The following is a 27,329-nucleotide window of genomic DNA, read 5'->3' as shown; positions in this document are numbered from 1 at the left end:
CCCCCCCCCAAAGTAAATAGGCATGATTCCTTAAAGGCTGAGGTTTTTAATAACAGTAAGGTTTTACAGGTTTCTTTCTTTTTTTTTTCCTGTGGATAAAAAGATACCTTTGATCAAAGTTTTGCCTTATATTACAGTATTTCTGTACAAAAATAAAAGTCAAAAATCAGCTTATTATTAGCTGATATTCCCTGATTTATTTACAGGGTACTGTCAAGAACCTTCATCTGGCAACCAGGTAAAATAGAGAACTCTGTATTAAAGCAGTTGCACTGTATAACTGTGTTCTCCAGTCAGCTGTGAAGGGCTCTGACCTTTGGCAGTCAGTCTGGGTTGGAGAGTCCAGCCACAATTAGAAAAGAGCGATGTCTTTGAAAAAAAAAATTAATATTAAAAACTTAAACTGACATTATGGATAATGGACTGATAATTGTATTTCCATATTAGGGTAGTCTATAAATATTCTCAGCTACATCTCTCTTTATAATACAGCAGATACAGAATGCAGATTTCTGCTACTTATATGGTAATACATATTTGCAATAGTAAAATCAGTGTATGAAAATTCTGGAATTTACTTGTTAATAAAACTGCTTATAAAGTAACCATACAACTGTAACAACTATAACTCTGAACTATTAAAATTTACAGAAAGACTGTTTACACCATTGCACATACTTATTCCCTTTGCTTCAGAAGACTTGTGAAATACAGAATAAAATTACTCAGATTTTACTGACAGCTCAAATACACGTGCACAATGTGCACATCTATGGAAGCAAGGGGAAACAAAATGTTGGCGTCCATCAGGAAGGCTGCCAGCAGCTCTCCAAAAAATATACCTTGCTCTTCTTCCCTCCCCCTTCCCACATGTATAGTAGATTAGTGCAGAATGGATGGATATAACTGTTTTCAGTGTTCTGAAAGGACAAAAAAAATGTTTGACTTTTTATCCGCAATTTTAGGTCAATACAAGTTGTATTTAATATTGTTAAGGCACTTATTCCTGCTTGTATTGCAGTGGATTGAGTCTTAAGGCATTTGTTACATCAACTGAGGATAATAATGCTTTGGAAAGTTTTCAACGAGCCAGCAGTTCTAGTATGTGACAATTTCACCTGATTTTGCCCTCCCCACCCTGTTGTCTTTCTAAAACAATGTTTGAAGATACTTTCCCTGGAAACTCTGGTTCTTGTTTAGCTTGTCAACAGATGTGATCAGTATCATCAAGTCGTTTTGAGGCCAAGGAGTGATATGTTCTATTTAGAGCACAGTAGAACAGGTTTTGTTTTCACCTGGAGCTGCCCTGACTTCCATGACTACTCACTGATCGAGAAGTGCTGTAGCGTTTTTTCACGATCATACTGATGTAAGCTTTCATCAGCTTTGCAATGTCAACCACCTGCCAAAAGAATATAAAGAGCAAAGTTCTTAGTAAGGTAACAGTATATGAATGAATTTCTTTAGACGCTAACAACAGAAAACTGTTGAGCTTTCAATGAAACCCTTCTGCAGTTAAACAAAAATACTCAGCACTCCTATCCATCTCATTATGTCTTCCCTTTAGCTTTACAGGGATCTTGAATGCATTTGTAACATTTGCAGCAATTACAGTAGCCTGGCTATCAACAACAAAATTCCTTCTTGCCCTTACCTCACTAGTTTCAAAAAGCAGTTCTCTCTCATCCACCACGATCTTATAGGTGTTGGCAAGTGGTGCACCAAATGACAAGATATGTTCATACTGAAACACCTCCAGAGGCCTTCCTTCCCCACGCTTGTAGACAGAAACTGCATCGGCACTGACTCCAAGCCACAATTCTTGTGGGAATCCCCCTTCTTTACACTAGAGAAAAAAATGTAAATTAGCAGCACAGGGAACAGTGGGAACCGCACAACACTTACTGTTGATGTTCTTGTCTGTAACCATTTTTTAAGAAGTGCATATTGCTTGTTCCTCTTTGAATGTAGCCTTTTACACTTCTCAAACTTGTCTGCAACCCATCAGGATAGCATTCCGTCCCTCTGTATTTTATGGTTAACTGGTGGATTCCAATAGCTACAGTGCTTGCTAATAGGTTCATGCTTTTAATACCACTTTATTACATCACCTGTCTGAGCATTGTGATACTGTGTTTATGGTTTCACTACGCTGTAATGAAATCATCATCTATACAGTATAAACTGTCATTTGGGTGTTCAGGAAGTCTTACCTCAACGTCAAAGAGCGTTGAGCCATAGCCAGGCCATTCCTTAATCAAAGCCATATACTTTGCCATAGCCTGCTCCTGGTTCATCCTCTGGAGTTTTTTCCATTTGTCAATAATACTAGTCCTAGAAGCTGAGATTTCCTCTTTGACCCACATGTCTAACATCTGATCCTCCTCAACCTTCTGCTTGCTGACAGAGCCACTGCGAAAACTCCTCCGCAATGTTCCTTCAAGAAAGCTGGCTCGTTTCTTCTCAGCCTTCTCTGCTGCAGTAAATGTTTTGGTTGACTGTGTAATCCGAGACTTTAGCTTTTGCAAGGGATAGACTTCTTCCATTTCTGGTATGGTGGTATGCAGAGTGTAATCTCCCTGAAGGTACTGAAGACGTAAAGCTGCAAGGACCTGGAGGGTTTCTTCAGGAGCAGGATAATGTCCTCTAATCACTGCTTCATGAGCCTATTATTAAGGGGGAAAAGGTAGATTTTTATGTACTAACCAGTCTTTGACAGGACTAAGAGAAATGTGAAGTAGATTTACTGCCAGACAAGCCCAGGATCTGAAACAAATGATCCGTTAAATAAATCAAATGTGGTAAATCTCTTGGCATATTTGTTAAACTGGGTAAGACAGGGTTTACCAGAAGAACTGCAAGGCAACTGAAGTACTCGCTAAACTGGAATTACTGTTACTAGTACAGCTCTTAGTGAACTCACATATATAAGAGCAACTGACTTACAAAAAGGAAAATAAAATGTAAAGGAGAGAGAATCAGGATCTAAACATCTGATTGGGAGGAAGCCATCCATGTTTAAGGGCATTAGGAAGAAATGGATATCTAGTTTTGCTTACTGCTATCAATAATCTGGCTGTGAAAACTGATGTTTCCAGCCAAAAAAGCAAAGCTCGAGGACAGCTCTATAATAAACCTCACTGAGGGAAAACAGTAAATCTTCAACGGATCTTACACAAAGTTAGTAAAACATTTGTATGTTATAGTGGTCTGTAGCATCAGGGATGAGATTCTGAACCAAGAAGACTCTTTCAAATCCTAGCTCTTTGCACACTCATTCAAACCTTTGGAAATGTACAGCAGCTAGAATAAATTTACTTTTTTTATATAACACTATTACAGGAAACAAACATGCCTCATGTCTGGAGGTGCAAGAATTGAAAGCAGTTTAGTAAACACACAGATAGAATTCGCATCTAAGTAAGCTAGTTCATTTAGGTGTACACTTAGGATGGAGCAAAAATGTGCCCTTAAACATGCAAGATGGTTTACCTGAAATTGTACACGTGTAGAAGAAAGAGCTGTCTTGTGGAAATGGAAGGACAGTATTTTAATGAGAAAGAACTAAAAGCTTTTCTGCAGCGCCTTACGAATTAAAGGATTCAGATTTTAAAAAAATAATGGAGGTTACAGAACTAAAACTGATGACAAAAGGGAACTTTCTTAATCGGTTGAAAAAAGTTGATGACTGACATCAAAACCAAACAATTACAAAAAAAGAACACAGCTGATATTAGAACACAATGTCACCTCTTAAAGGTATTGCTGTAATATTAATCATATGGCTTGAACGCGCCGTGCTTTGTAACTGAAATACTATTGGTCTTGTCAAGACGTAAAATATTTGGCTAAACACAGTCAGCACAGAATGCTGCATGAAAACAATCTGCTTCAGTGAATGTGCTTGTTTTAGCTGTTTGTATGGGAAGCTAGCTAAATCTGCCTCTTAAACCAATAATGTAATGTAAAGTATCTGATGCAGAGCTCTCATGGATTTTCTTCATACAGTTTGAACTTCATCCCAAAGCAGAGGCATTAAATGGCTGACTCCTCTATATGTAAAAACATACAATCAGAATGGCAACGTTTCTAAGCCCAACCAAGACAATCTATTGCCCAAATCCTTCAGCCAACAATAAGCAGTTCTGGATTGAACGACAGTAGTAGGCTCTGGAAGGAGACTTTTGGTAGACTCATGATGTAATATGGTGCCTTAAAACTGAACAAGGAAGAAACTATTACAGTGAAGATGTTTCTGATCCTGTGAAAGGGGCAAAGGCTTCATACATATGAAACCAGAAGTATGTCAATTCTTGATCACATTAGGCTTGCTTACCAACAGAATGTCAGTGTCTTGACATTGCAAAAAAGCCTTACACAGAAATTTGTCTCTAGTGCCTGTGTGAAAGAAGTTGTCCACTGGAAGAATTTTTAGCCATTTGCGATATCATAGAAAAGGAGGAGTTCAATCAACAATAAAAAATGTCATCAGTGAGAGTTTCTGAGCAACTACAGAACCTCATATAATAGAAATCCAACTGCTGACGCATTTAATTTCAATTATAAATCAATTTCACTTTTTAATGTTTTGCAATATGACCTCATTCTGAGCTCAGCACATTCATTAAGTGAATTTCTGCTCATCATAGCTGTCTTATGGTTACTGCTGAGACTGGACTGCTTTGTTTTACTACAGTGCCTATGAAAAGAGAAAAAGCTATTGTTTGATTAGTTCTGTACAGCTGCCAACATGGGTCTCTAATAATGAATTTGTTTGCCAGTTACACATTTCTCACTTCTTTAAGAAAATGTTTTTTTAAGAGGAAAATTAAAAGCAAGTATTATCCATTTTTATCCAGCTTAGACCCAGTTATCCATTTTTTTTACCACTGTATGTAAAGCAATTCACAAGTAATGCAGAAGTAAGAAAAGTCATGACACTAGGTAAATCAAATGTGCTTCACTTATGTCAGGATAAGCCTGTTTTGACCACTGAACTGCTTTCTTTGCACTTGATCCTTGAGTAGTAGTGCATTTAGTTAAACAGAAGCATAATCAAAACTCTCTATGCTGCCTAGATGCCTTGCTTTTTTCCTCCTCTTCAAAGTGTCTCAAATGGAACCTTTGTCCTTTACCTGCTCAAACATAAAGGCAAATTCCACGCTATCTTTTGGGACATTTTCTGTGTCCAGGAAGCAGTAGAGCTTGAAGTAGAACTTCCAGTGCATCTCTCCAGCTTCAGCAGTGGCAGCAAGCCTGCATGGTTGTGTGAAGAGAGAGAGAGAGATATCAGATCTGTGAAATCAAATGCCTTTCTAATTTGACACCTGAAGAATCGAAGCAAGACATCAGCTTAATTTTGCTTTGTTACATCTGGTATCAATCTGGTGTTGACAGGAGCTAACTGTTTTCAGCGGTATACCTGAATGATGTCATTTGGAGAGAGGGGGGGTGTATTTAGAGCCTACAGCAAAATCAAGGACTTAGAAATGTTGACTCAGTTCTCACTCAACTGTTTCTAACCCAAATTATCTTAATAAACCTTTATTTGTGGCTCAGTCTGGTGTTGATAAACCAATATTATGAAGTCCTGTTATAAAATGTAATTGCACAACACTTTAGAGATTCCTTCCCCCCACCCCATTATTATGTGGATAAAGGAGGCTGGTTGCCACGTGTATAACATAGGGATGACAAACAGGTATTTAGGCTTGTATTACAGTTTCTTACTACAGTGCTATAGGTGGTTTAAATTTCACTGGGAAGAAAAATGTTGTGAGCTGTACTGAGGTGACTTCCATGTGAAGTCGGGCAACAGGTAGTCAGAATGGCAGTGACTGCCTGGAGTTCAGTTCTCACAGTACTGGGGCAGCCACAATGCTAGTAACGGTGGAAAAATTTGTAGTAGTGGAAAAGAAAATGTGGAAGTAGTGATGAGAAATATTACTCTAATGGTGTCAAGACAGTGGACAACCCAACACAAATAGGTGGCTCCAATTCTTTCAAGAAAAAAAAAAAAAGATGCTTTTGTTCCAGAAATGGCCATGTGTGTCATTCAGCTGCATCATCACAAACAAGCAAGAGAAAGAGAAAATTCAGCATTATTGACATTGGAAATTTATTTAATTGTTACTTATTAGAGTGGTGAGAGAGAAGGAGAGGTGCACTCACTTTTCAAACTTTGCCAAGACATCAGCGACAATGGTTCTGCTTTCAATTGCTTTATCAGTAGTACCATTGTATTCAAACAAAGCAAACATATTTCGGCTATCCTCCATGGCTAAGCCACGAATTAACTTTTCAACCACCTAATGAAAAACAGCACATGAAAAAAACAGCATAGAAAAGCAGCACCAGAGAGTAAGACAAATAATTAGAAGAAGATTCAGAGCTAGGTTTTACTTGAGGCTAAAAATGTTACTGGTCTGTTCTCATCAGCAGTAATAATTGTTGTCAAATTCCACTTCAAGTTTGCTGATTCTTTCAGAATATGTATATGCTATCACCTGGCCAGATATAACCCCTGTATTTCACAATAGTATTTCAGCAAGAGTCTTCCAGTTTTAGGAAGCAACTTGGCTCTCATACACACCAATATCTACCAAAGTTATTCCAGTGATGTCTCAACTGAATTGCTTAGTCTTTCCTGTAATTTTTCCTGTAAAAGGAAACTATAGCTGGGTAATACTCTACAGAATAAAGGCAGTTTTTATAGCAGGGATTTCTTCAGAACATGCTGGAGGGTTGAAGGGACAGCACTCTAAGCCTTCCCTCCCCTGAAAGGAAAGACAAGTATGGAAACCCCCAGCACTCCCAAAGTTTAACACTACTACTGCCTGGAATTGGCATGTAAGGAGAGACACTGATTTTTGTGCCAAAGCTGTTCTGTCACCACTTCTCACCTCTCCAGCTGTAGTATGAGAGTTGATTGTAATCTTACAGGAGCCGCCACCGTGGCAATAAACTGTGGATGTCATTTCCTGCCTGCCGATCAGAGCTTCTATTTCATCCCGTGATGGCACGAACTCTCTGCATTTGGTTTTCTTCAGAGATTCATAAGTAAAAAGTGCATATTTCTCCATTTCAGTTCCTGGAAACTGGTCACGAACCCTGTGAGACAAATATTACTACTTTAAGCTGTCAGGCTGTGAAACAGAAATTTTACTTATTTGAGAATGTTGTGGGTTTTTTTTCCCTTAAAGTATTTCTGTGTCCAATAATTTATTTACCTGGCACACTTGTAAGGTTTATTTTCACTGTCAAGGGAAGTGTTCTAACTTGTGATTTACTGTGGGATAATATATACATTCATAATTTTGTTCTAAAACCTTAATGGAAAGAAAAAAATGATCTACTTTTATAGTATAAACTACAGGAATCTTGTAATGACTCAGATTTGACAGCAAAATAATTATGAACATCTGGTAATCAACTCCCCTTTTTTCAGTTACAGTTATTGAATGAAGACTAAACTGCACTATGGTACTCAGAAAAAAGCAGTAAAACATATTTGACTGCTCAGTTTTGTGGAGATGTCACTTAGGATACTTGATTTCTATTCCTCATTTTCTTAAAGATTCTCTCTAAGACCTTACTGTTCAGCAGTTAGTATTATGAGTATTCAGTAACAACTTCAATGAACACAGCTCTTAATTACTGAAAACTGTTGAATCCAGGTAGCTTTCAGAACAGAGTGTTTCTATAATATTTCCAGTGATAAAATATCTTCTTAGAGCTACTAAAGTTTAATTTATGTGAAAGAGCAGTGATTCATGATCTGCAAGGCATAAAAAGATTACTGCAGGATTACAGAAATGCTGTAAGATAACTATGCATCTACAATATTGAAACCAACCTACCAATGTTGTGCAATTTTTTTTAACTAGGAAGCCAGTTTATGAGCTGAGTTGAACTGAGAAAGGGAATCAATGTTGGATTTTTTTCATTTTAACAGTTATATAAAGTGATTTATATTTTTCACTGATCTTACTTTGGTTGAAAGGGGTATCTTCTATACAAGCATTTTACAAATACTTATAGCGCAATTAGATTTAGCAAAGTGATTGACAAAGTCCATGCTCTAGCAGAAATACAGACAAGACTTTTAAATTATTGAGAACAGTTTGTTATTGTTGGACTAACTTTCCTAATGACACAGTCTGCATTCTTCTGCTGCATCACAGCAAGACGAACTCCATATTCTGGTTAATGCTGAACTGTTGACAATGATTTTTTATTTTTTTTTTAATGGTGACTAATATCTTAAAATTAGATTTGCAAGCAGACATTTTTACTCCAAATACATTTTCAAATATGATGATGTTCTTCTATGTGCATACCTCATGAAAGTAAGGTAAGCAGAATGAAGAATTTGTAAAAGGTTGATTTAGATGGCTGAGAATGGGACCTGGGGGTACAGGCTGCAAGTCGTCTAAGCAAGTTTATACAACTACAGAAAGCCCCCCTTTTGTCAACATTAACAAACTGTGCATTCAGTTCTGTGGGATTTTGCTTGATTCTTCAAATGAGAATCACTTCATGATACCTAAACACTGTGGTGAAAACAGTGAGTGAAAAAACTTTTCTTGCTTTAGTAGTTCAAAGCTTCTCACCTTTTGAGATGGAACTTGAGATACTTGAGGATGCTGCGACTCGGCAGAAATGTGCAACTCATGCAGGTGAGTATTTGCCAACTATAAAGGTTGCCCGCGGTCCCAGGGTTAGGCACTTTATTGGTCTGCTTGATGAGCTGACAGTACAGCTCATCTCGAAGAGGTCGTAAATCATGTCCTGTTTGGAGGATACCTTGGATTATAGGGATGGGATCAGACATAGACTCCAGCTGCTGTAAAGAATTAAATATCTTGATGGCTTCATCCTGCAAAGTTGTGTAGCCTTTGTCTTTCAGCACTACAAAAGAAAAATAGGGAGAAAGGTGCTTAGAGTGAGATATTAAAGAGAAAGCACTCAGGCTTAATGTAGGAATTACTTAATGCTATTCTGTGACCCTTATTATGCAGGATATTAGAATGGTTCTTTTCCATTTCAACTGTATGATGTGAACTCATTTTATGAGCTATTTTGCTATTGAGATTTGTTCCAAATTTAATGAAATCCCATTCTGACATTTTCTGACAACACAACCTCAAAAGCCTATCTTGCTTGATCAGTTTTCTTTATGGAGAATCTTCCTTTCAGAGCAATCCATACTGATGAAGTGTCTATCACTTTTTTGTGGCCACAAGAAAGTGATAATCTAATCAGATCATAAGTGAGGTAAAGCATGAGTGCGTTACAAAAAGTGACAAAGATACATGGCATCACTTGTCTACAGCAGTACTATTTTAATTAAAGCCCAAGAAAATACTACTAGATCATTGCCATGACACTGCAACTTGTGTTTTCCATGCTGGAAAAAGTGGTGATTGTTTTTGTACTATAGGTTATTCAATATGGGCTAGCAACTTTTACAATCTACTTAAAAGAACCATGCAGTTCTTGGGTTCAAGAGATGGAAGAGATTGCTCTGATGTCTGAATCAGTTAGGCCTACTAACCATCAAGGCACAAAACAGTACAGACGTATGTTATACATATGAAGTTGCTAACCTGACATTGTAACTATTACAGAAAATAACTAGAACTCAACTGCAAGTCAAAGCAATAACTGAGCATCAGTCCATCTGTGGAGCTACATTTAGTATGGAAAGACTTTGGCAAGACTTCTAGCTCAGAGGGAGCTAGCTCATACTGTCCATGGGGAATAGAAAGCAACCATGCTGCACTCCAGCATGGCACAACCAGCTCAAGTGCTGAGAAGGTCAGAGCTGTGTCTTGCCACTGTATAGGAGGTGGGGGAAGAGAAGGGAAAGGTTTCTCCTAGGATTTTCCTTGTCATTTGAGCAGAAGGATATCACTTGAGTTACCAGGAAGTCTCATCTGAAATACCTCTGCTCTTAATCAACTGTGACCTCCTACCCTCCTCCCAAGGCTGAAACTTCTGATCTGAGTTATACCTTGTTTCATACGCAGTTGGAAAATAAGATAAGCAAATCCTTTTAAGGACACCAAATTCACAACCATCAATAGCTCTGAACCATTCATTCAAAACAGACTTCTAAGTTAGTGACTGAGCCAAGGATATTAAAAGACATGATTTCAGGAATAAATGAACCATTACTTTTTAAAACCATGTCCATTCAAATGTTGTTTCCCATAAATAATGCTTCCCACCACAACTGATGAAACTCACACTTGTTAATTGGAAGCTGTGGCTGGTGCAGCTCCCCACATGGGGTAGGAAGCAACAATGATTTGTGAAGGAGAATATGAATCAGGGAGACTGTATTAATTGGGTTTAGTTGCTTATTTCAGTGCAAGGCCTTTCAAACTCGGTCTTCTTAGCTGTGTTGCTGAAGGTAACAAACTTGTATTACAGCAGCAATAGAATCCTTCCTGTCTGTTAACACCCACACAGAGGCACCATGAGCCCATGGCTCTATGCTAGACAAACTCATATTCTTTACCTCCCAGAGGAGAACAGGGAAACTTGTCTATCTGTATTATAAACACATATTTTGTTTACCGTTACTTCAGTATAGCCAACTGACTAAAAAATCCCATCCTCTGATTTAGTCTTTCATCAGGAAAAGTGTTTCTAAGATTGGAAAACTTACAGTTTAGATTGATATCCCCATACGGCAGTGGCAGTAATGGCGAGTGCAATGGATGATGAGTGTAACGGAGAATAGGGTTTCTCTTATAAATCTGCTCAACCACATCAGCATTTAGGCAGTTTTCCTATTGGGGCAAGAAAAAGGCAGGATTTGGTGTTCAGCATTAACAATAACGCACCGCTTTGTACCCTTAGGTTGGCTGTGAAAAATACTAGTCATCAGTGTTTCCACCACTATTTGGTGCTAAGTCCAGTTGTGGGCACTGTGTCTGCCATGGCACACTGCAGGCTATGAATGCTCAGTATCTGCTAACCTCAGGTCTTGCATAAGCTTACTTTATCTATGCAGTAGAAAACAAACCACGGCAGAACTGCAGGAGACAAAAATGTAGTTTCACAACATTTTTTGAAGTGTGCTTTCATTTTACAGTCACTTTTACTCCAGTATTTCATAACTGGAATTAAGACATCTTATTCAAGCTTTGTTTAAAAATATATCTCCAGAACAACTAATTGGCCTTTTCAGTTAGAATCTACAGGAGCTGCCATAACAAAATAGTCCAGAAAAACTGCTTCTGTAAACCTGATGCACCCACCCTGACATTTAAATACTGTTCTTTCTTAGGCCAAGTTTGACAGATGTGTGACCACTGTCTTCTATCAATCCTGAACTTCCACATATGTCTACTGCTGTGAAGAACAGTGTTCATAGCCTGGAAATTTCAGACTTGATTCTTCTTTTCCATGAAAGAAGAGGTGGCACTCTCTAAGGGAAAAGGTTAGTAGCGGTTGTCCCCTCTTGCATGTTTTTTTTTTTGTCTCTTCTGAGAATCATCATCCTCTCTCCTCAAAGCACATTAGGAAAAATCTCCAGAAGGAGATTCTCTGCCTGTGCATGCAATGTCTCCAACAGGACCATAAAGCAGTAAGCATTAATTGGATGTTTCTCATCACTCAGGGACAGGAGATGCTTAGGCCAAGCTATCACAGAACAAGAAAGGAACCATAATGAAAAAAAAAATCACAAGAACCATCTAGTCGACCATCCTGGTGTGCTGGTCATTGTGGACATAGCCAAACAGGTCTGCTAACTCATGAACTTGCACACTGTGCTCTACTGCCAGGTATAGCAATGCCTGTCAAGTTACACAAACCAGTAAAACTTGTTACTGTTTTCATGGAAAAAAAAAATTATCCCTCTTGTCCTCCGAGTTGCACTTCATACTTTGCTCTTTTACTGTTTAGATAGAAATTCCTTTATAGGGTCAGTAAATACATTCAGGTTCCACAATTTCAGTCCATGTCACTGTGTGATTAAAACTTATATTTTATATACTTTATCGCCCAATATGGCAAAGCCAACACTAAAAGGATTTAAGCAACCATTCTTTCTCACCCAAAGCCCTCCTGTTTGTGCCTACCTTAATATCCTGGATAAGTTGCTGAGTTGGAGTATCAATTGGTGCTTTTGTGTCAATCACATTCTGGATGGCACTTGACCAACGGGTCGCCTCATTAAGCAATTTTGTATAGAGACGGTAACAATGTTTGCGTCCGTAAACAGTTACATTCCAGTAACCTAGCACAACAGTAAAAATTATTAATCACAGAAGCTGTATCTATAAAAATACCCCAAATTTCTATCTAAAACCAGCTGTAGTCCCATCAGACCCTGAGTGCTGCATTCTGGCTCATGCTGGTAGTTTTTCAGGAACTAAGAAGCTATTCCAGTAATTAAGTATCATAATACAGATACTATGGTATTAAAAGAGATTCTCTCCTTTAAAAAACCCTAGGAATAATCTCAGAGTACAACTGCCATCACACAGCCTCCATTTAATCCAGTAATCTTAGTAATAAGTGACCATAAGACAACACTATGGAATACTGTTAGCTGCTTGTAGCTTGTGGGCCCTACTTCTCCAGTCCTGTCTGGAACAGGAAAATCCGAGACAGTCTTGCTTTTATGTGGCAGTCTTTCATCCTCTGTGGCACACTTACAAACAGATACAAAGCATGAACTACCTCTTGTGTAAACAATTCATTAATTTCACACCAAGGTAGTGGCAACTATGATAGGAAGAACATTTCAGTTCAAATTCTCTCTCTGCATCACTGCATAGGCTTTTTATAAAGCAGACACAATTAAAGAAATTCTATTTCATCTTTCACTAGCGAAAGCTTCTTTGAAGTGTCAGTGACCCCAATAAGATTATATAGGACTGTCATCAGTTGCTTCTCATTTGCAAACAGCCACTTCCGAGTTGAAAACCAGTTTTGAAAATGCACAGGGGAGCTGACTCAGGTGTAGTATGTAGGTTAGCACAAACTGGACTCTTACTCTAGATCTCCCTACACTTGCGCCACTAATGTTAGTCCTAGTCGTTCTCAGCATATAAAATAACATGAGGAGAGTGCTACCCATATGTCTTTCCCTAGGTCTTTGATGTGTAAGTGCTAAGTGTTCACACTAACTTAGCAGCAGTGTCAGTCTATGATAACTTGAATCTTGATGTCAACAAATTTTACTCCTGTATACATTCTTACCTCTGTTTTTCACCCAGTAATTCCCTGTAAAATGCCTCAGTGAGTTAGGAAGCTGATTTGTTCAAAGTGCAGTCATAAAAATCCATTTAAAATATTCTTATGCATTGTTTGCTGCATTACTAGGTAGTAGGACAGAAGGTAACTGACATCATATTTGAAAAAGAGCAAACAATTACCCGTCTCTTTGAAGATTTTTTCATCAGGTGGGACCACTGAGCAGAGGCTGTTCAGGACCAGCGTACCCAATTTCAGAGCATTTTTCTCTGAACTCTTGTAGTAGTCCAAGGAATTGTGCGTCAAAACAAACCAACGCTTCTTTAATTTTAATGAAGACATCTTTGGGTTGTTCTTTACTTCCTTGTGTAGCCATCCTGTTAAAGACACAATTTGAATCACACTTTTTTTTTTTTTAAACAGAGTTGGACAAAATTAGGTTGCTAAAAGTTAGCTGTATACTTGCAACAAGAAAAATATTACTTTAATTGTTTAGCCCACATATTAAACAACTTTAAGTAAAATTCTCAAACAATGAAATGATGAAGATATAATAAGATTAATATTAAAACTTTCCAACTTTGGTGTTTACCTATAAAAATTTTTTTTGTCATCATTACAGTGTTTTCTTACATGGTACAGCAGGGGTATAGTTTCAGCTGTATTTGTGAGTACACTCCACTGTACAAAGATGAGGCTCCAACACTACCACGCTGGCATATTATCCAGATTGTATTGTGGGAACAATCTTTCTGACACGTAATGGATGTTATTTACTTTGTTACTTCCCCACTCAGTTCTTACCCCTCACAATGAATTCTTGTCCCTCCACTCTAGTGTCCCCCTTTGACCTTTGAAGCAGTGTTATCCAGTGATGCATCTCTTCAGGAGTGTCAGCATTACAGTGAAGAACACGATTAGCAGTGATGATCACAAATGAATTGGGTCTATGAAAATAAATGAAGATTGAAAAAGCTGTTACAATCAACATACGTACTGTTTACCTCACTCACCATAATCATAAACACTGTCCATTGTTTGCATTTTCTATGCAGACAAATAAATACTGTCCACCTCTAATGCTTTTATTTCAACACCACTAAACGTAAAAAAAAATTAAGCATTTCAAAACACTCAATTATGTTGGATTCACACCAAAATGCTAGGGCTCCAAATAGGGGGAAAATATATATTAAATTGCAACTTGTCCTGTCTCAAAATTAATCTATGGTGAGAAAAACCTCCAATCTTTAATCAGCTTTGGATGTGAATCAGAACTCTATTTCAGGGTCAGATCTATTTAGAGTGTCTGCTTCAGTAGTTACATTAGCTAAACCCAACTACAATTTACAAAGGTCTATAGTGAAGGAGCATGTGAACACAGATTCTTTTATTTTTAATGTGGTGCAACCCAATTTGCAGAGACTACAATCTATTTTTAATGAGAATCTGGCTTTTACCCAATCCTACACCAGGATCCACTGAAGCATGAAGAACTAGCCCAAGAGAACTGTGCTGATGGCTCTCTGGATTAGAAAGGCAGGTTCTTCAGCCTACGAACACTTCCATTAACCCTTTACCATCATTTTTTTCATCCTGGAACACACAGTTTTTAAGAACTGTATCAGATGTAGAAAATGGGAATGATGCAATCTGGGCCACCCCATGCATGAAAAGCTCACAGGCCTTCCTTTTTACAGTTCTTGCGAGAAGGTAACTGGGTAGTAATTAGAACCAGTCGAAAAACTGTTTATGGGGAGAGAGTTTCATCCAAATATGGTACCATTCTCCAAAACCAGTGTGCGCCATGTAAAAGCTAGATGGATGGCAGGGTAAAGAAAAAAGTAAATACAACTATTAGGAAGAAAAATTAGAAAACTGTGTGAAGGAAGGTTACAATAAATCAAGTAACATGAGAATTGTGTACGTTATGTTAAAAGTTATCTAACAGTTATCTACAGCTAGTGCTCACCAGTGCCCTACATAGAGGGGGGTGAGTGATCAGAATGCAGTGTTTTGGTCACACTCACTATGGTGCTGACGTGCTACATTATGCAGGAAGAGTGGTGGATGAGGACATGAGTGGGCATATGAACTGAATGGAGGAATTTTGTTGACCATGTTTTAAAATGTGTGAAGAGGAGGCAGCTTTAGACTGAGCTACATGAAGCACTCTCTACAAAGCTGGATAATGGGATATACAGGACAGAAGCTGTAAATGAGCTGCAGCAAGAGAACTGAAAAAGGAGAGTGCTAAGGTATAAACTAAGGTAGATCAAACTATCAAACAGGAGATTATGATCAACAGTAGCCAGCCTTCCAGGCCCCTCTCTCATCCATCCCAGTTTAGGAAAATGATGGAAGCCCTGTTTTTGCAATTCTTTCTGAATCCAGATTCAAAGGGTTCTCTGCTCAGCTTCTCTCTTTTGTGCTTGTAATGGTGGGTTCATATGTGTCAATATAAAAATAATCTATTGCCTTTATTAGTCAAATTTGTTTCATAATTGATTTAGACTCAGGGAACTAAAAAAAAATACAAGAAAAGAAAGCTGTGCGAAAAATGCTTACAGGAGAACTGTCTTTCTAACGTAAAATTTTGAAAGCTCTGGAAATTTGTGTTGTATTGTTTAGGAAACCTGGGCTTATAATGACTGTTATTTGTGGCATCAAGATCTTGGCAGGCCAAGGACAGACCAGTAACTTACACCCACCTGTTTCACATGTGCACAATAAGGAAACTGGAATGAACTCTTACAGTACAAATAGCACCTCACAGCCTTACAAGCAGGTATGTATGACCAGAGTCAAGACTTCAAGAACTAAGAATATCCTGATGATTATTTTTTATGCTGCATTGTCTTATTTGTTAAAAGACGTTTTTATTCTGGGAAATAATTCTCATCCCTGTAGAATACAACATTCCCGCATGAGAAGCTGAACAGAAAAATGTTTAAATAAATTTTTCTGCCTACTATATTGATGAAGGACTCAAAAATAAGCTGCTCTTTTCAGAAGCTTTACTTGCATGAATGAAAGAAATATTTAATCTTTTACTTTTGGATCACTTCAGTAGCTGAACAGTTCATATACCAAGCAGTGTCAGGGAAGTTAGTGAAGCCCCCACAAAAAAACATTCTTATTTCATGTTTTAACGTGAGGTGTTTAGTACTATGGAAAGAGAGGTAATAACAAATCACTTTAATGCATGGTTGGTCAGTAGAATATAGAGACTAAAATATAAAGCATCATATTTTGTCTAGAGAAAGCAGAAAAAGAAAGGAAGTCACCAAGCATGGTTCTGACTTACCTATCTGGATTGTCAGCAGCACAGACAGAATCAATCAGTCCTACATCGAGTGTACCCTATAAACAAATATCCACCCAGAAGAGGAAGACATTTACTATGATATTACTCACAGTACTCTTTTAAGAGACAGGTGAAAGGGGTAGCAGATTTGGTCAACCAAAATGAACTGCAGATTTGGTCATCAGTTTCTCCTAACAAAACTTCTCAGGAGAAAACTAAAAGACTCAGATAAACAGATCCAGTAAAAGATTATCTCTGGTTAAACTGGAAGTAGCTCAAGAACTGCTCTATTCTTCTATGCTTCCAAACCTGCTTGAATTTTTCACCAGAAGTCCATCCCAATATAAATGTCATCCTCTCAGAACAAAATTCCAAAGCCATTATGCAGAAGTTTTTATTTCCTTTGTTTGATATTAGGTTCCAAATGTATCCCATTTATTCCCAGTGTATGTTGTATGGAGTAAATGCAGGACCAGAGAAATCTCAAATTTTCAACTCTTGGGTTTTTAATTTACTCATTAACTGTGTCTCTGCAAAACTTCAAACTCAAGCATACACTATGGTGTGATAGGGAACTGGACCAGAAAAACACAACCCCAAAACCAACACTCATTTTCCATCAATGTGAATGATGGGAGAGGAATCAGAAGTCAGACCTTCTTCTTGTGTACTACAGGACCAAGGACATGGAGCCTCTAGCCAGTGTCACAGCTACCACCACATTTAAGGAAACCTAGGTTGTGACTCTCAGAAGCTGTGGCCACCACAGTGCCCTTGTCTTCTAAAAATACTTGCTTTGAAAAGTTCTTCAGATTTAGACTTACCACAGCATTCTGTGGATTTGCCTGCTCATCATGCATCTCTCGGATCTCTTGCTCTGTGGACGCATGGACTTGACTCAGTACGCTAAACCACTGGCTGTGGAGAAAAAGGCAGCAGTGTAAGTAAAATGCTGCTTCTGTAACAAGCCTTCTGAAACCTTTGTTCTGCAGAGATCTAGCAGGTTCTACAGGTTTTTGAAATTGCTTAAGATTCTTTTTGTCAACATGCATAAAACCAGCAAGGCTTTATGTCAGTTCAAGTAATACCAGGTACAATCAAGCCCCTCCAGATCTTCCACCCAAGCTCACGTCATACCCTTCTTCCTGAAGACAAATACCTTGTACAAAAAGGGCCATCTCTGAAAAACTGGCAGTAAGCACACTGAAACATCTGAGTGCTTAGAGAGCATTTGTAACACATTCCACAAATTTAATCTGGAAAAAAATACACTACTAGCTGCACACAGAGACTTTAACAGGAAATCCAACCTTCAGATTGTAAATTCTGCTGCATTGATAGTGTGACTAGTAATAGTTTCTTACAATGATACTTCTGCAAAGATCACTGAAGTTCATCAAGTCCTCTGCAGAAACACAACTGAGAGGGAAAAAAGAATAAAAACTCCAAGCAAATATCTCTACATTTTTTGTTCCCTATGGAGCACTGGAAAAATCCAGCTGCTAGGAGGACCAGTGAAATTGAACCAGAGCCAATTTGTACCACTCCAGTGGCCTTGCATATACCCACAACAGGAAAACTAGCAGAGGTGTTGCCAGTACTTCGACTCCTAGTGCTGAGTAGCAAATGCAGAAGGATTTAATTCCAACCACACCTTCTGCTTCTGGGAAGTCTCTACCCTCCTGGCACTGGTATATGATAAAGCTCAACTGCTCTAAGCAATCCCATTGAAATCTGAGGGCAGAGCTTGGCCTGTCTGGCAGGTTCCTGAATGCCATTCTTTGAGATATGAATTTGCCATTCTAATGAAAACCACCTGGGGCCAAGTTTTCAAAGCGCTCAAAAGCCCAGCCTTTTGAAACAGACTCCTCACTTTTCTGCAGAGGCTCCTCCACCACCACCAGGTTGAGAAAACATGCAAAACTACTGGATTTAAATATAAAGCTATCTTTTCTGCAATTCCTTATAGTCACAGAATTTCCTCCTAGGACACTGAAGTGCTGCATCCTTAACTCTAGCATTCAGAAGCCAGCTACTCCCCATTAGGTAGATATCTGTAAGTTGAACGCCAAAGTAGTCTGTCAAACAGTACTGTGGCTGCCAAATCCTAAATCCTTTCTAACAACATATGTTTTCATTAGAAACAATGCAAAGCATGAAGACAAAAGCAGATTTAGAGTGCCTAACAATGAGGAAGATGAGAACATATTTAGTTCTGATTCTTCTCTTAAGACTCTGAGATACACACAGAGAGACTGTGCTTAACACTTACTTTCCTGGATGCAAGACAATGTCGCTGAAAACCCCCCAAAACAAGGGAAGGGTCATCTAGAAAGAAGAAACCATCAGCTGAAGAAAATTTAACCTCATCTACCAAAAAATTCCACAAATTAAATTCAGCTTTCCTTTCTGGTCTCAGGAATTGCAAATTTTAAATGTCAATCTTCTATGTAAAACCAAAAAACCCCATTTCATAGCACTGTATGCACATTCAATAATAGTTTATTTTAAAGAACAATTCAGATTTTTCACAATTTCATGTAATCTTTGTATAAACAATGAAAAAGAAATTAATCGTGAGACTTTGTGAAAGACAAAGGCAGATTTTACTCTCATATTGCTTTCTTTCCTCTTGGGACCTCCTTTGTTTTTCAGCCAAGTCCCAGAACACAGGAATAGCAAAAAAGACAGACTTGGGCTGTGAAAAGAATAAACCATCAGCAGTGGGTGCCTACTGAAGCATTACTTCTTTCCTCAAATACACTTCCATGATTAAAATAGTTATTCCTTTTTTGGGGAGGGTGTCAGGTTTCTCTTGTTTTTTCCCTTCATTTGAACAAAAAGCAACCTCAGATCATGATGTAGCCCATATACAAAATATTTTTTCAATAGCAGATCCAGAACCAGCACAGTCCAATATTTTTGTACTTCACTTTTAACAATGCCAAACATTAACAAGTCTTTGACTTAACCCTATCTGCAAATCCTTACACATCTCCCTCATTAAAGTCTTCTGGGATGACGGAGAAAAAAGAAACATGAAATACACTGGTAAAAAGTAAATTAATCTGGATAGTGTGATATGTATAGTATATACAACAATAGGTATAGTGTCTCCTCCTCCACGTTTAAGAAAAAAATGAAAATTATGCATGACAACAGACAAGTCTTTGTGCTGATAATTTCTTATTGGTCCCTAGGGCATGCACACAAATCTAACAGAAGAGACTTAGCTAAGCCTTCATTTTAAAATATACTCACATCACACGAGAACCTTAAAAATAACTGCTGGAAAGCTCATAACTTATTTTAAGGGTAATTTTAAGGATGCCTCAAAAATAAGCATGATTCTGCGTGGTAAGCATTGCTAAATTTATACTCAGGCTCCTGTGATATAGAAAGGTATCATACCTTTAAAAAGAATAGAATATAAGCAACTTTCAAGTCTTCAGAGCAAAGTAGCTCAAATGATGTTGACATAGGCATCCTGTATTCTGACCTTGGGGCAGCAAGGCAGTGGGTAATAAGCTTTGATTACTGAGTTCACTTTATTTAAATGCTTGATTTTTGTGGGCAAACATATTATTATCTTGCATGAACTGTAGTGCAAGGATTTTTATTTTTTATTTTTTTCTAAAAGATGTACTACAATTGATCTGACCTTCCTCCTCACCTATCAGCCTTCCCCTAGTTTCACATAGATCCTTTAGCAACAAAAGCAAGACCCCTTTTAAATCAGCAGAAATGGAAACACGATCTTGAATGCTGCTCTTATGAACATGCTTTCACCCTAAAATCCAGGGACCACATTACAGCTTCTATCTGAAAAAATTTTAGGCTCTGCTTAGCCAAACAGATCCCAACCCTAAAAACCCAATACTTTACTTCAGGCAGATTACAGGGTCTTAAATACTTATTCAATCTATGCAGCTAAACACAGCAGGGTAATGCACAAAACAAGCATCAATGTGTGATGACTGCCTCTCCAGAGACATACTGTATTTCAGCAAGTTGCTAGTAATAAATAGGTAACAGCCAAATTCTAGGCAAATTTGCATTGGCAGTCTGACTCTTCCCAGTAACATTCTGCCACAAGATTTTCTTCTCAGCAGGCCTTTTGAAAAAGTGTTAAACACATGTTTAACACAGCCTCAATATTTTGTGACAGTCAGCAAACAAATTAATGACAAGCACAAGTCAGAATGTCATAGAGGTTAAAGAGGAAAAAAGAAAAAAAAGGGAAAAAGGCCTGATGGTTTTCATACCTTGCATCCTCAGGAGACTCAGCAATTAAGTGGTAGGTCCTATCACCCATTATGAGATCAATACCATTTTCTTTGCCTGTATTATCAACAATCTCTCTGAAAAGAACAAAATGATAAGATTGAGCATTAGAGATTGTCAACTTTTTGAAAAATCTGTTCTGGTGAGAGGCTCACAAAGTACTGGTACTTAAAATAACAGCGGTCAGTCTTAATCAGGTTCATGTGCAAGACTCACAATGTGATTTATCAGACAGTAGTAATTCACCAAACTATAGTTGGTGAAACACAACTGTTAGTGTTTTCTGCCTTTACGGTACAAATATTCAAACTACTATGAATGTCACTATACCAAGCTGACAATTCTGTTACTGTTTTAACATCAACTAAAGAAAAGCCTTATCCTTGCCTCAAGAGAGGCAAGTTGAGAAATGGATATGTTTCTGAACCAACTGCATACCCAAGCAATGTTTGGAGTGGTAAAAAGAAAGCTCTTGAAGATTAAAAACAAAAAGTAAACAAAACCTGCATTAGTGATTCTGTGTGGTGGTAAGTCAGCATAAAGACAATTCCAAACATGACTTCCAGCAAAACCTGAGCACTCATCTGCTGAAAAATTACATCTTTGTAATTTTTAGTTTGGGCATCTAAGTATTGATACATTAAACAATCATGAATTACAAAGCACAAGCTTTTTAAAGAGTAATTTAAGTATTAGATCAGATTTTCCTGAAACTTGAGAAATCAACTTGATTTTCTTTTTGCTGTTTTACTGGATTTGTCTGAACCTTACTATTCCTTAACTAGCTATACTTCCTTATCAGCTATACTATTCTCATAAATCTCTATCCCATAAACAATATATGCAAGCTCTCCTAATCAGACACATGAGTACAATTTATCTGCTATTAAAACAAAAAGCTATAATACTGTACTGTTTTCTTTAATTTGGTTTCCTTCCCTCCCAATAACAGTGTCCAACAGAATGCCTCCCTGTTCTGTGTTTTAAATGAATCAGCCTAAGATTTATTTAATTTGAATGGAGTCCCTAATATGGAGTGGTGAAATATTTGTCACACAATATGTTACAAATGTACTCAGTGAATATTAAAGTTACCTATAAAAGCTATGCTTATTTCTGATGACATACAGCTCTTTAAATACAAATACCTTTCTGTAGCTATTTTATACATAGTCACTGAATCTACAGTTCAAATTAGGTTCAACAACCTTTACCTGACAATTTTAAAGGTACCTTCAGCAAAGAACTTCTATAGGGCACAGTCAATGAAACAATGTGGTAACAACAAAATAAGGTTTAAACATATTGGAAAAATATGCTAAATAAATAGTATGGTAGATGAGACAGTCAAAATAATTTTCAATGAAAAACCTGTGGTGGGAATTTCAGTCTCTGTTCAGATTTCCTTGACAGACAGCAGCCCATTGGTTTTACAAGAGCAAGTCAGAATGCTCACTGAAACTATTTACTTCGTTATGCTTGAAACTGGTCTCAAGTCAAGACTTCCCAAAGAAAAGATTAATCTAAGCTTTCAATTTATTTTAAGTACTCTGTTAAATTAACAAAATAAAATGGATAGTTGCAGATTACAAAGAGCAGAGTCTGTTAAATTAACAAAATAAAATGGATAGTTGCAGATTACAAAGAGCAGAGTGGAATGAAGTGTTACAGCCATATCTGTATTTTTCAACCTTGGAAGAAAGCTTAAGTATACTTTTATAGAGAAGTGAGACTACCAATGTTAGCACACTCTTGATTTTAAATTACTTAGATAATTCGTAAGTTCATAAAGCATAGTTTAGATAGTTTAGAAGGAAAAATACCATCCCTTAGAAAAATTTTTTGATGCATGCTTCAGGAAGCATAGAATACTAAGGTGTAAGGAACTTCAGGTAGCAAGACCTAAGTTATTAAGTTAGGTTTAGTAATTCTATTTTTTTAAATGAATATATGCATTTTCAAGACTTTTCTACCACTACCACAATTATTTCAAACATGAAGAAGATTGTAAAATGCGTACAGAAGATACAGCTTTGACCCATGCTTAAATATATTCAGGGCCTATTAATTCCACCCTCTTCATTCTAGGTTTGCCTGCAGCTACAGACTTGGCAACATGCCCCAAATTGCCTTGGGAAATCATTACAGACTAAGTAGGGCCTCTAGTCTGGGAGAAAGCATAGATGGGTTCATTATAGCAGCAGTTTTCTAAGTATTTGGCACTGGCTTAGCTCTGGAGCACTCTGTAGACTTAAGAGAGAGCCAAATAAGGACAACACTTGCTTTCAATAACTTCATCACATAGTCTCATGCTTGCATTCACACAAGTTGAAGGCAGGACACTCAACATCTCAGATTAATCCCCAGGAAGTACTTAGGAGGAACTATGGCTAACATATAAAACCATATAAACCTACTTGGCTGTTCGGACATCAATGGCACCCTTTAGCTTTTCTTCACTGTCATTTTCAAAGTACATCAACCTGGACTGTCTGAGAACAAACCATCGTTTCTTCCAGTTCCTTCTGGAAAGCGTAGATGATCCACCTCCCTTTTTGTGAAGCCACCCCTGCTTAAGTGCTTCCTGCTTGGAACGAAACCACAGGAAGGTCTCATCTTTCAGGACACACCAGCGTCGCTTCCATGAGTTTATTAAGCCACCTGGCAAGAGACACAGATGTGGGTTTGTACATAGTTAAGACAAACAATTGCATTATAAAACAGAAGCTGTGACCACACCAACGCTGGAAGATGCTGACCAGCAATGCTGCAGTTAAACTGAGTCTCTGCTGTAAGCCATGAAACCAAGGATCTTATTTTTGCATATCCTTAAGGCCACCAGTATTGATGACAATCTAAAGACCCTTAAATTATAAATTATAATAAATCTATAGATACTGAAAATATATACGTAACATATATATGATTACATATTATTATACACAACATATATATATAATAAATAATAAAGGATAAAAAGTCTTATTGCGTATGAGAATAAGATCTTTAACACCGTTTTCAATGTATCTCAATGATAACCTAAGAAAATTTTAGTGTTAAACTCTTTCCTCTCTCTATTAGGAGGTAACAATGTTCAACTCAAAAACACAAACCTGAAAAAGTTGTACTTAAGAGCAGGAAATACACCAGCGTGAGCTCAGTCATACCAGTGAGTGGTTATATAGCAGACAATACACCTTGCACTGTAGTTACATCACAGTCATAAAAACCTTAACCAAAGCAATATACTCCTGTCATTCCACAAAAACTTACTGCTAACTATGTCAGAAAGTAAAAGTCATGCTAGTGATGAATGCATTATTTTCACACACACATAGCTGTGTGCACATTCATCACGTTCCTATTCCATTATATGGAATGTAAATTATGCTACAGTGATGGGTATCTTACAAAGATTCATCTAGATTATCATTTACTATCAATCATCAGAAGATAAAACCAAGAATCTTAACCAGAGAATGCCAGTGTATATTCCTTCAGAGTCTTTCATGCCCCTTTGCTACACATATCCTTCTTTGTGTCTTTCAGATCCGAAATGAAAATTGACTGAGGTCAGTAAAGCTGATCTGCAGTGTAGGATGCTGTCTATATTACAAGGTTTTGGAAGCAGGAATCGGCTTTCCTCAAAATTTAGTACAATTTGTGAGTTATTTTACTATGTTTATATTGGATATTCCATTGTTTATGAACCAGCTAAGATGTAAAATGAAACAGAGGCAGCCCAAAATGCTGATGTTCCTTTGCAGAGGGGAAACACACTGCTAGATGTAAGCCACTGCAAGTTAAGTTAATTTTCCATCATCCTCTGAAAAATAAGAAAATAGCTTAACTCTGCAGGAATTGGAGACCAAAGTATAATAAACATTTCTGGTTATTTTGTATATTTAACGGATTCTGATTCACCCAGTACCTTTCATGTACAGAAAACTGTGAAAGTAGGGCAGGCTGACACAGCTATAGACTGAATCCCTCCGGTAGGAAAGTTCATCATCTGTATCAAACCTGGAGTCAAAATCTTCTTCACTATCTTCAAACTACAGAAGAAAGGAAATAAAGGTGAAATGATCTCTCAGGAAAGAGTTATGATAAAACTGGTTTAGAAGTCTTCAGCTAATACATTTTATGATGTATTGGAAGGACATCATTCCTTGTTGGTTTTCATCCAGCTAACATAACAGAGGAAGGTGGACATCATAGTAAGTTGCAGCTTGAACTGTTTGATTACACACTAGCCCTAACATCACGTAACAAATCTATTAAACAGCTTTGTAGATGCTCAGGAAAGTTATCCCTTTGCAAGAGCATGAACAGGGTATGTAACCTTCTGCTACCTCCCTCCATCATTGAGTGCTGTGGGTAACAATTTAGAACAGTCTTAAAAAAGCAGCATATTCCACAAGCTCTGTTAATAGCTTTCCTCCACCCTCACCCCAAATAATCAGAATGTCTATTCTGTATCTGACACACATCCAGAGTCATGCAACAGAAAAGAGTCCTCAACAGAGACAGCTAAAAGTGTTTTCATTTTAGGCAAGAATTGTCAACTTATACCAATATACTTTGAAACTTTGACTAGTTTTCATTACATCAAGTGTAATAGATGTTTTACTGTTAATGTTTTCCTTCTAAATAAGTCAGTGTTGCTGAGATACTTTCCAAATCAGTTTCACAGAAATATTCTGTGAGTGGTAGAGGAAACCATATTCTTCTGAAAACTATTTGTAGGAAGAAGTAAAGCCCACAGTATGCTCAGTAAACAGCACTGAAAAAGACCTCCTCAGTATGAGTGTCTGCCTCAATAATTTTAACATTTGTCATCATGTGAAATTTACTCTTCAGGTCATCTCAAAATACACCTGGCTTTTCAGGGACTTCTGCCAGCAGCTTATTCCTCTATACTGTTGCAACTTGGATGCATAACTGAATCATTTTTTTTCTGAACTCAGTTCCCCACCATGCTACCTGGTACCCTGACTCCAAGCACACACACACATACAGAAGAATTTTGCTTATGAATTGCATCCAAGGCCATGCACTGTGCTCCTCACCAAATAAAGCGCAGTTCTGCATTAAAACAGATAGAACCATATAGTTGCATAAGTCTAGGACTGCAAGCAGCATCTAAGCTGCCTCTAACTCTAATGCACTCACCCCGGTGGCATCTAGATGGCAACAAACAACTACATCCATACACAGTCGAAGCAAGTCAAACCACACAACACAGACATTAACTACTTTGACTCTATGGCTGCACATTGGGAAAAAAAAAAAAGAGATAATAATCAGAAAGCACATATCGATTATTAGATAATAAAAACAATGATACTTACAGAAGACTGAGCTCCTTCAGAACTAAATCGGTATGCTCCAGAGCTATTGTATGTCCCCACTGAGCATCGGTAGTCTGGTGACCACTGGCTACTGTGCGAATTAGAGAAGGTCACACTGCTACCAGAAGTAATAGCACCATCTTCATAATCATCTTGGTCGTAATCATAGTCTCCATCAGGAGAAATAAGTTCCACAGAATTTGGGGGTCTACACGATACATTTTCTGGCATGCAGTATGTGGATTCACCACTTGAAGAGTTGTGGAGACTGACCGCATCATGAGTAGGAGGTATAAGCATGGTGTTGCTAGCAGCAGGAATTGTTGGCACCACAGTATCATTCATATAGGGATCCTCTTCGGAGGAATCATCGCTTGTTCTGATGCCACTGGTCCTTTGATCAGAATGGCCATGCTCACTTGGGTTGGGCGAATCCTTAAATGCATCATCATCAGCTTCAAAGCCCTCATCTACCTCCTCCTCAGGATATGGCTGGCTGAAGTTAAAATTGGGCTTTTCACTGCAGGCATTTCCAGTCTGTTCAGTCAGTTCAGCAGCATAGCCATTGCCTACAGAGAGAGACCTCTCAATGTTTCGGACACATTCATCAATCTCATCAAAGTTCAGAGATTCCAGGAACTCCTGGGCTGCTCGACATGCTTCATCCTCAAGCCGCCGGAGTTCTTCGTCTCGAAGCTGCTGCAGCCTCTGTAATGAAGCCTCTGTCAAGGACAACTCCTGCTGCTTCTTCACACGCTGTAGGTCTTCAATTTCTTTTTCGAGACGCAGGATTTCTTCCACCTGCCTGCTTTCTTTCTGCTTCTCCACCTCTTGCTTCAGCTCTGCCTCTTTCTGGGCTTTCTGAATGGCGGCCAGTTCCTGCTTCTTTCTCTCTTCTTCAGCCTACATTCAAAATAAAATAAAAATAAAATAAAGTCCCTCAATGCAAGATTCCTTAAAAAAATTTATTTATTTCTAAAGCACTGTGCTCCCACCATGCTGTTAATTTAAAAGGACCCTTATCCCAACATGAAAAAGAAAAAGAAAAAGAAAAAGAAAAAGAAAAAGAAAAAGAAAAAGAAAAAAAGAGAAAAGAAAAAAGAAAAAAGAAAAAAGAAAAAAGAAAAAAGAAAAAAGAAAAAAGAAAAAAGAAAAAAAAAAGAAAAAAGAAA

General features: G+C 37.8%; 1 protein-coding gene across 1 annotated transcript in view; it reads right to left on the bottom strand.

The window, feature by feature from the left end:
- Positions 1-11: 11 nt before the first annotated feature.
- The window catches only part of MYO10 (myosin X), a 139,919-nt gene continuing 112,601 nt past the window's right edge, over positions 12-27,329 (bottom strand). Inside the window, exons 24-40 of the mRNA XM_026842406.1 lie at positions 26,158-27,060; positions 24,738-24,861; positions 23,224-23,467; positions 20,788-20,883; positions 17,347-17,440; positions 16,523-16,578; positions 14,020-14,162; positions 13,398-13,592; positions 12,096-12,253; positions 10,676-10,799; positions 8,613-8,910; positions 6,903-7,110; positions 6,172-6,308; positions 5,136-5,256; positions 2,214-2,666; positions 1,655-1,846; positions 12-1,402 (exon numbers count right to left, since the gene is read on the bottom strand). Coding sequence (XP_026698207.1) covers positions 1,292-1,402; positions 1,655-1,846; positions 2,214-2,666; positions 5,136-5,256; positions 6,172-6,308; positions 6,903-7,110; positions 8,613-8,910; positions 10,676-10,799; positions 12,096-12,253; positions 13,398-13,592; positions 14,020-14,162; positions 16,523-16,578; positions 17,347-17,440; positions 20,788-20,883; positions 23,224-23,467; positions 24,738-24,861; positions 26,158-27,060 — 3,657 coding nt within the window. The 3' untranslated portion in view covers positions 12-1,291. The remainder of the gene's footprint in view (positions 1,403-1,654; positions 1,847-2,213; positions 2,667-5,135; positions 5,257-6,171; positions 6,309-6,902; positions 7,111-8,612; positions 8,911-10,675; positions 10,800-12,095; positions 12,254-13,397; positions 13,593-14,019; positions 14,163-16,522; positions 16,579-17,346; positions 17,441-20,787; positions 20,884-23,223; positions 23,468-24,737; positions 24,862-26,157; positions 27,061-27,329) is intronic.

This window comes from Athene cunicularia, assembly GCF_003259725.1.
Source record: "Athene cunicularia isolate RWA chromosome 2 unlocalized genomic scaffold, athCun1 chr2_part1, whole genome shotgun sequence".
Lineage (NCBI taxonomy): Eukaryota > Metazoa > Chordata > Aves > Strigiformes > Strigidae > Athene > Athene cunicularia.
Note: the sequence above shows the minus strand (reverse complement) of the source record. Positions and strands in the feature narration are given on the sequence as shown.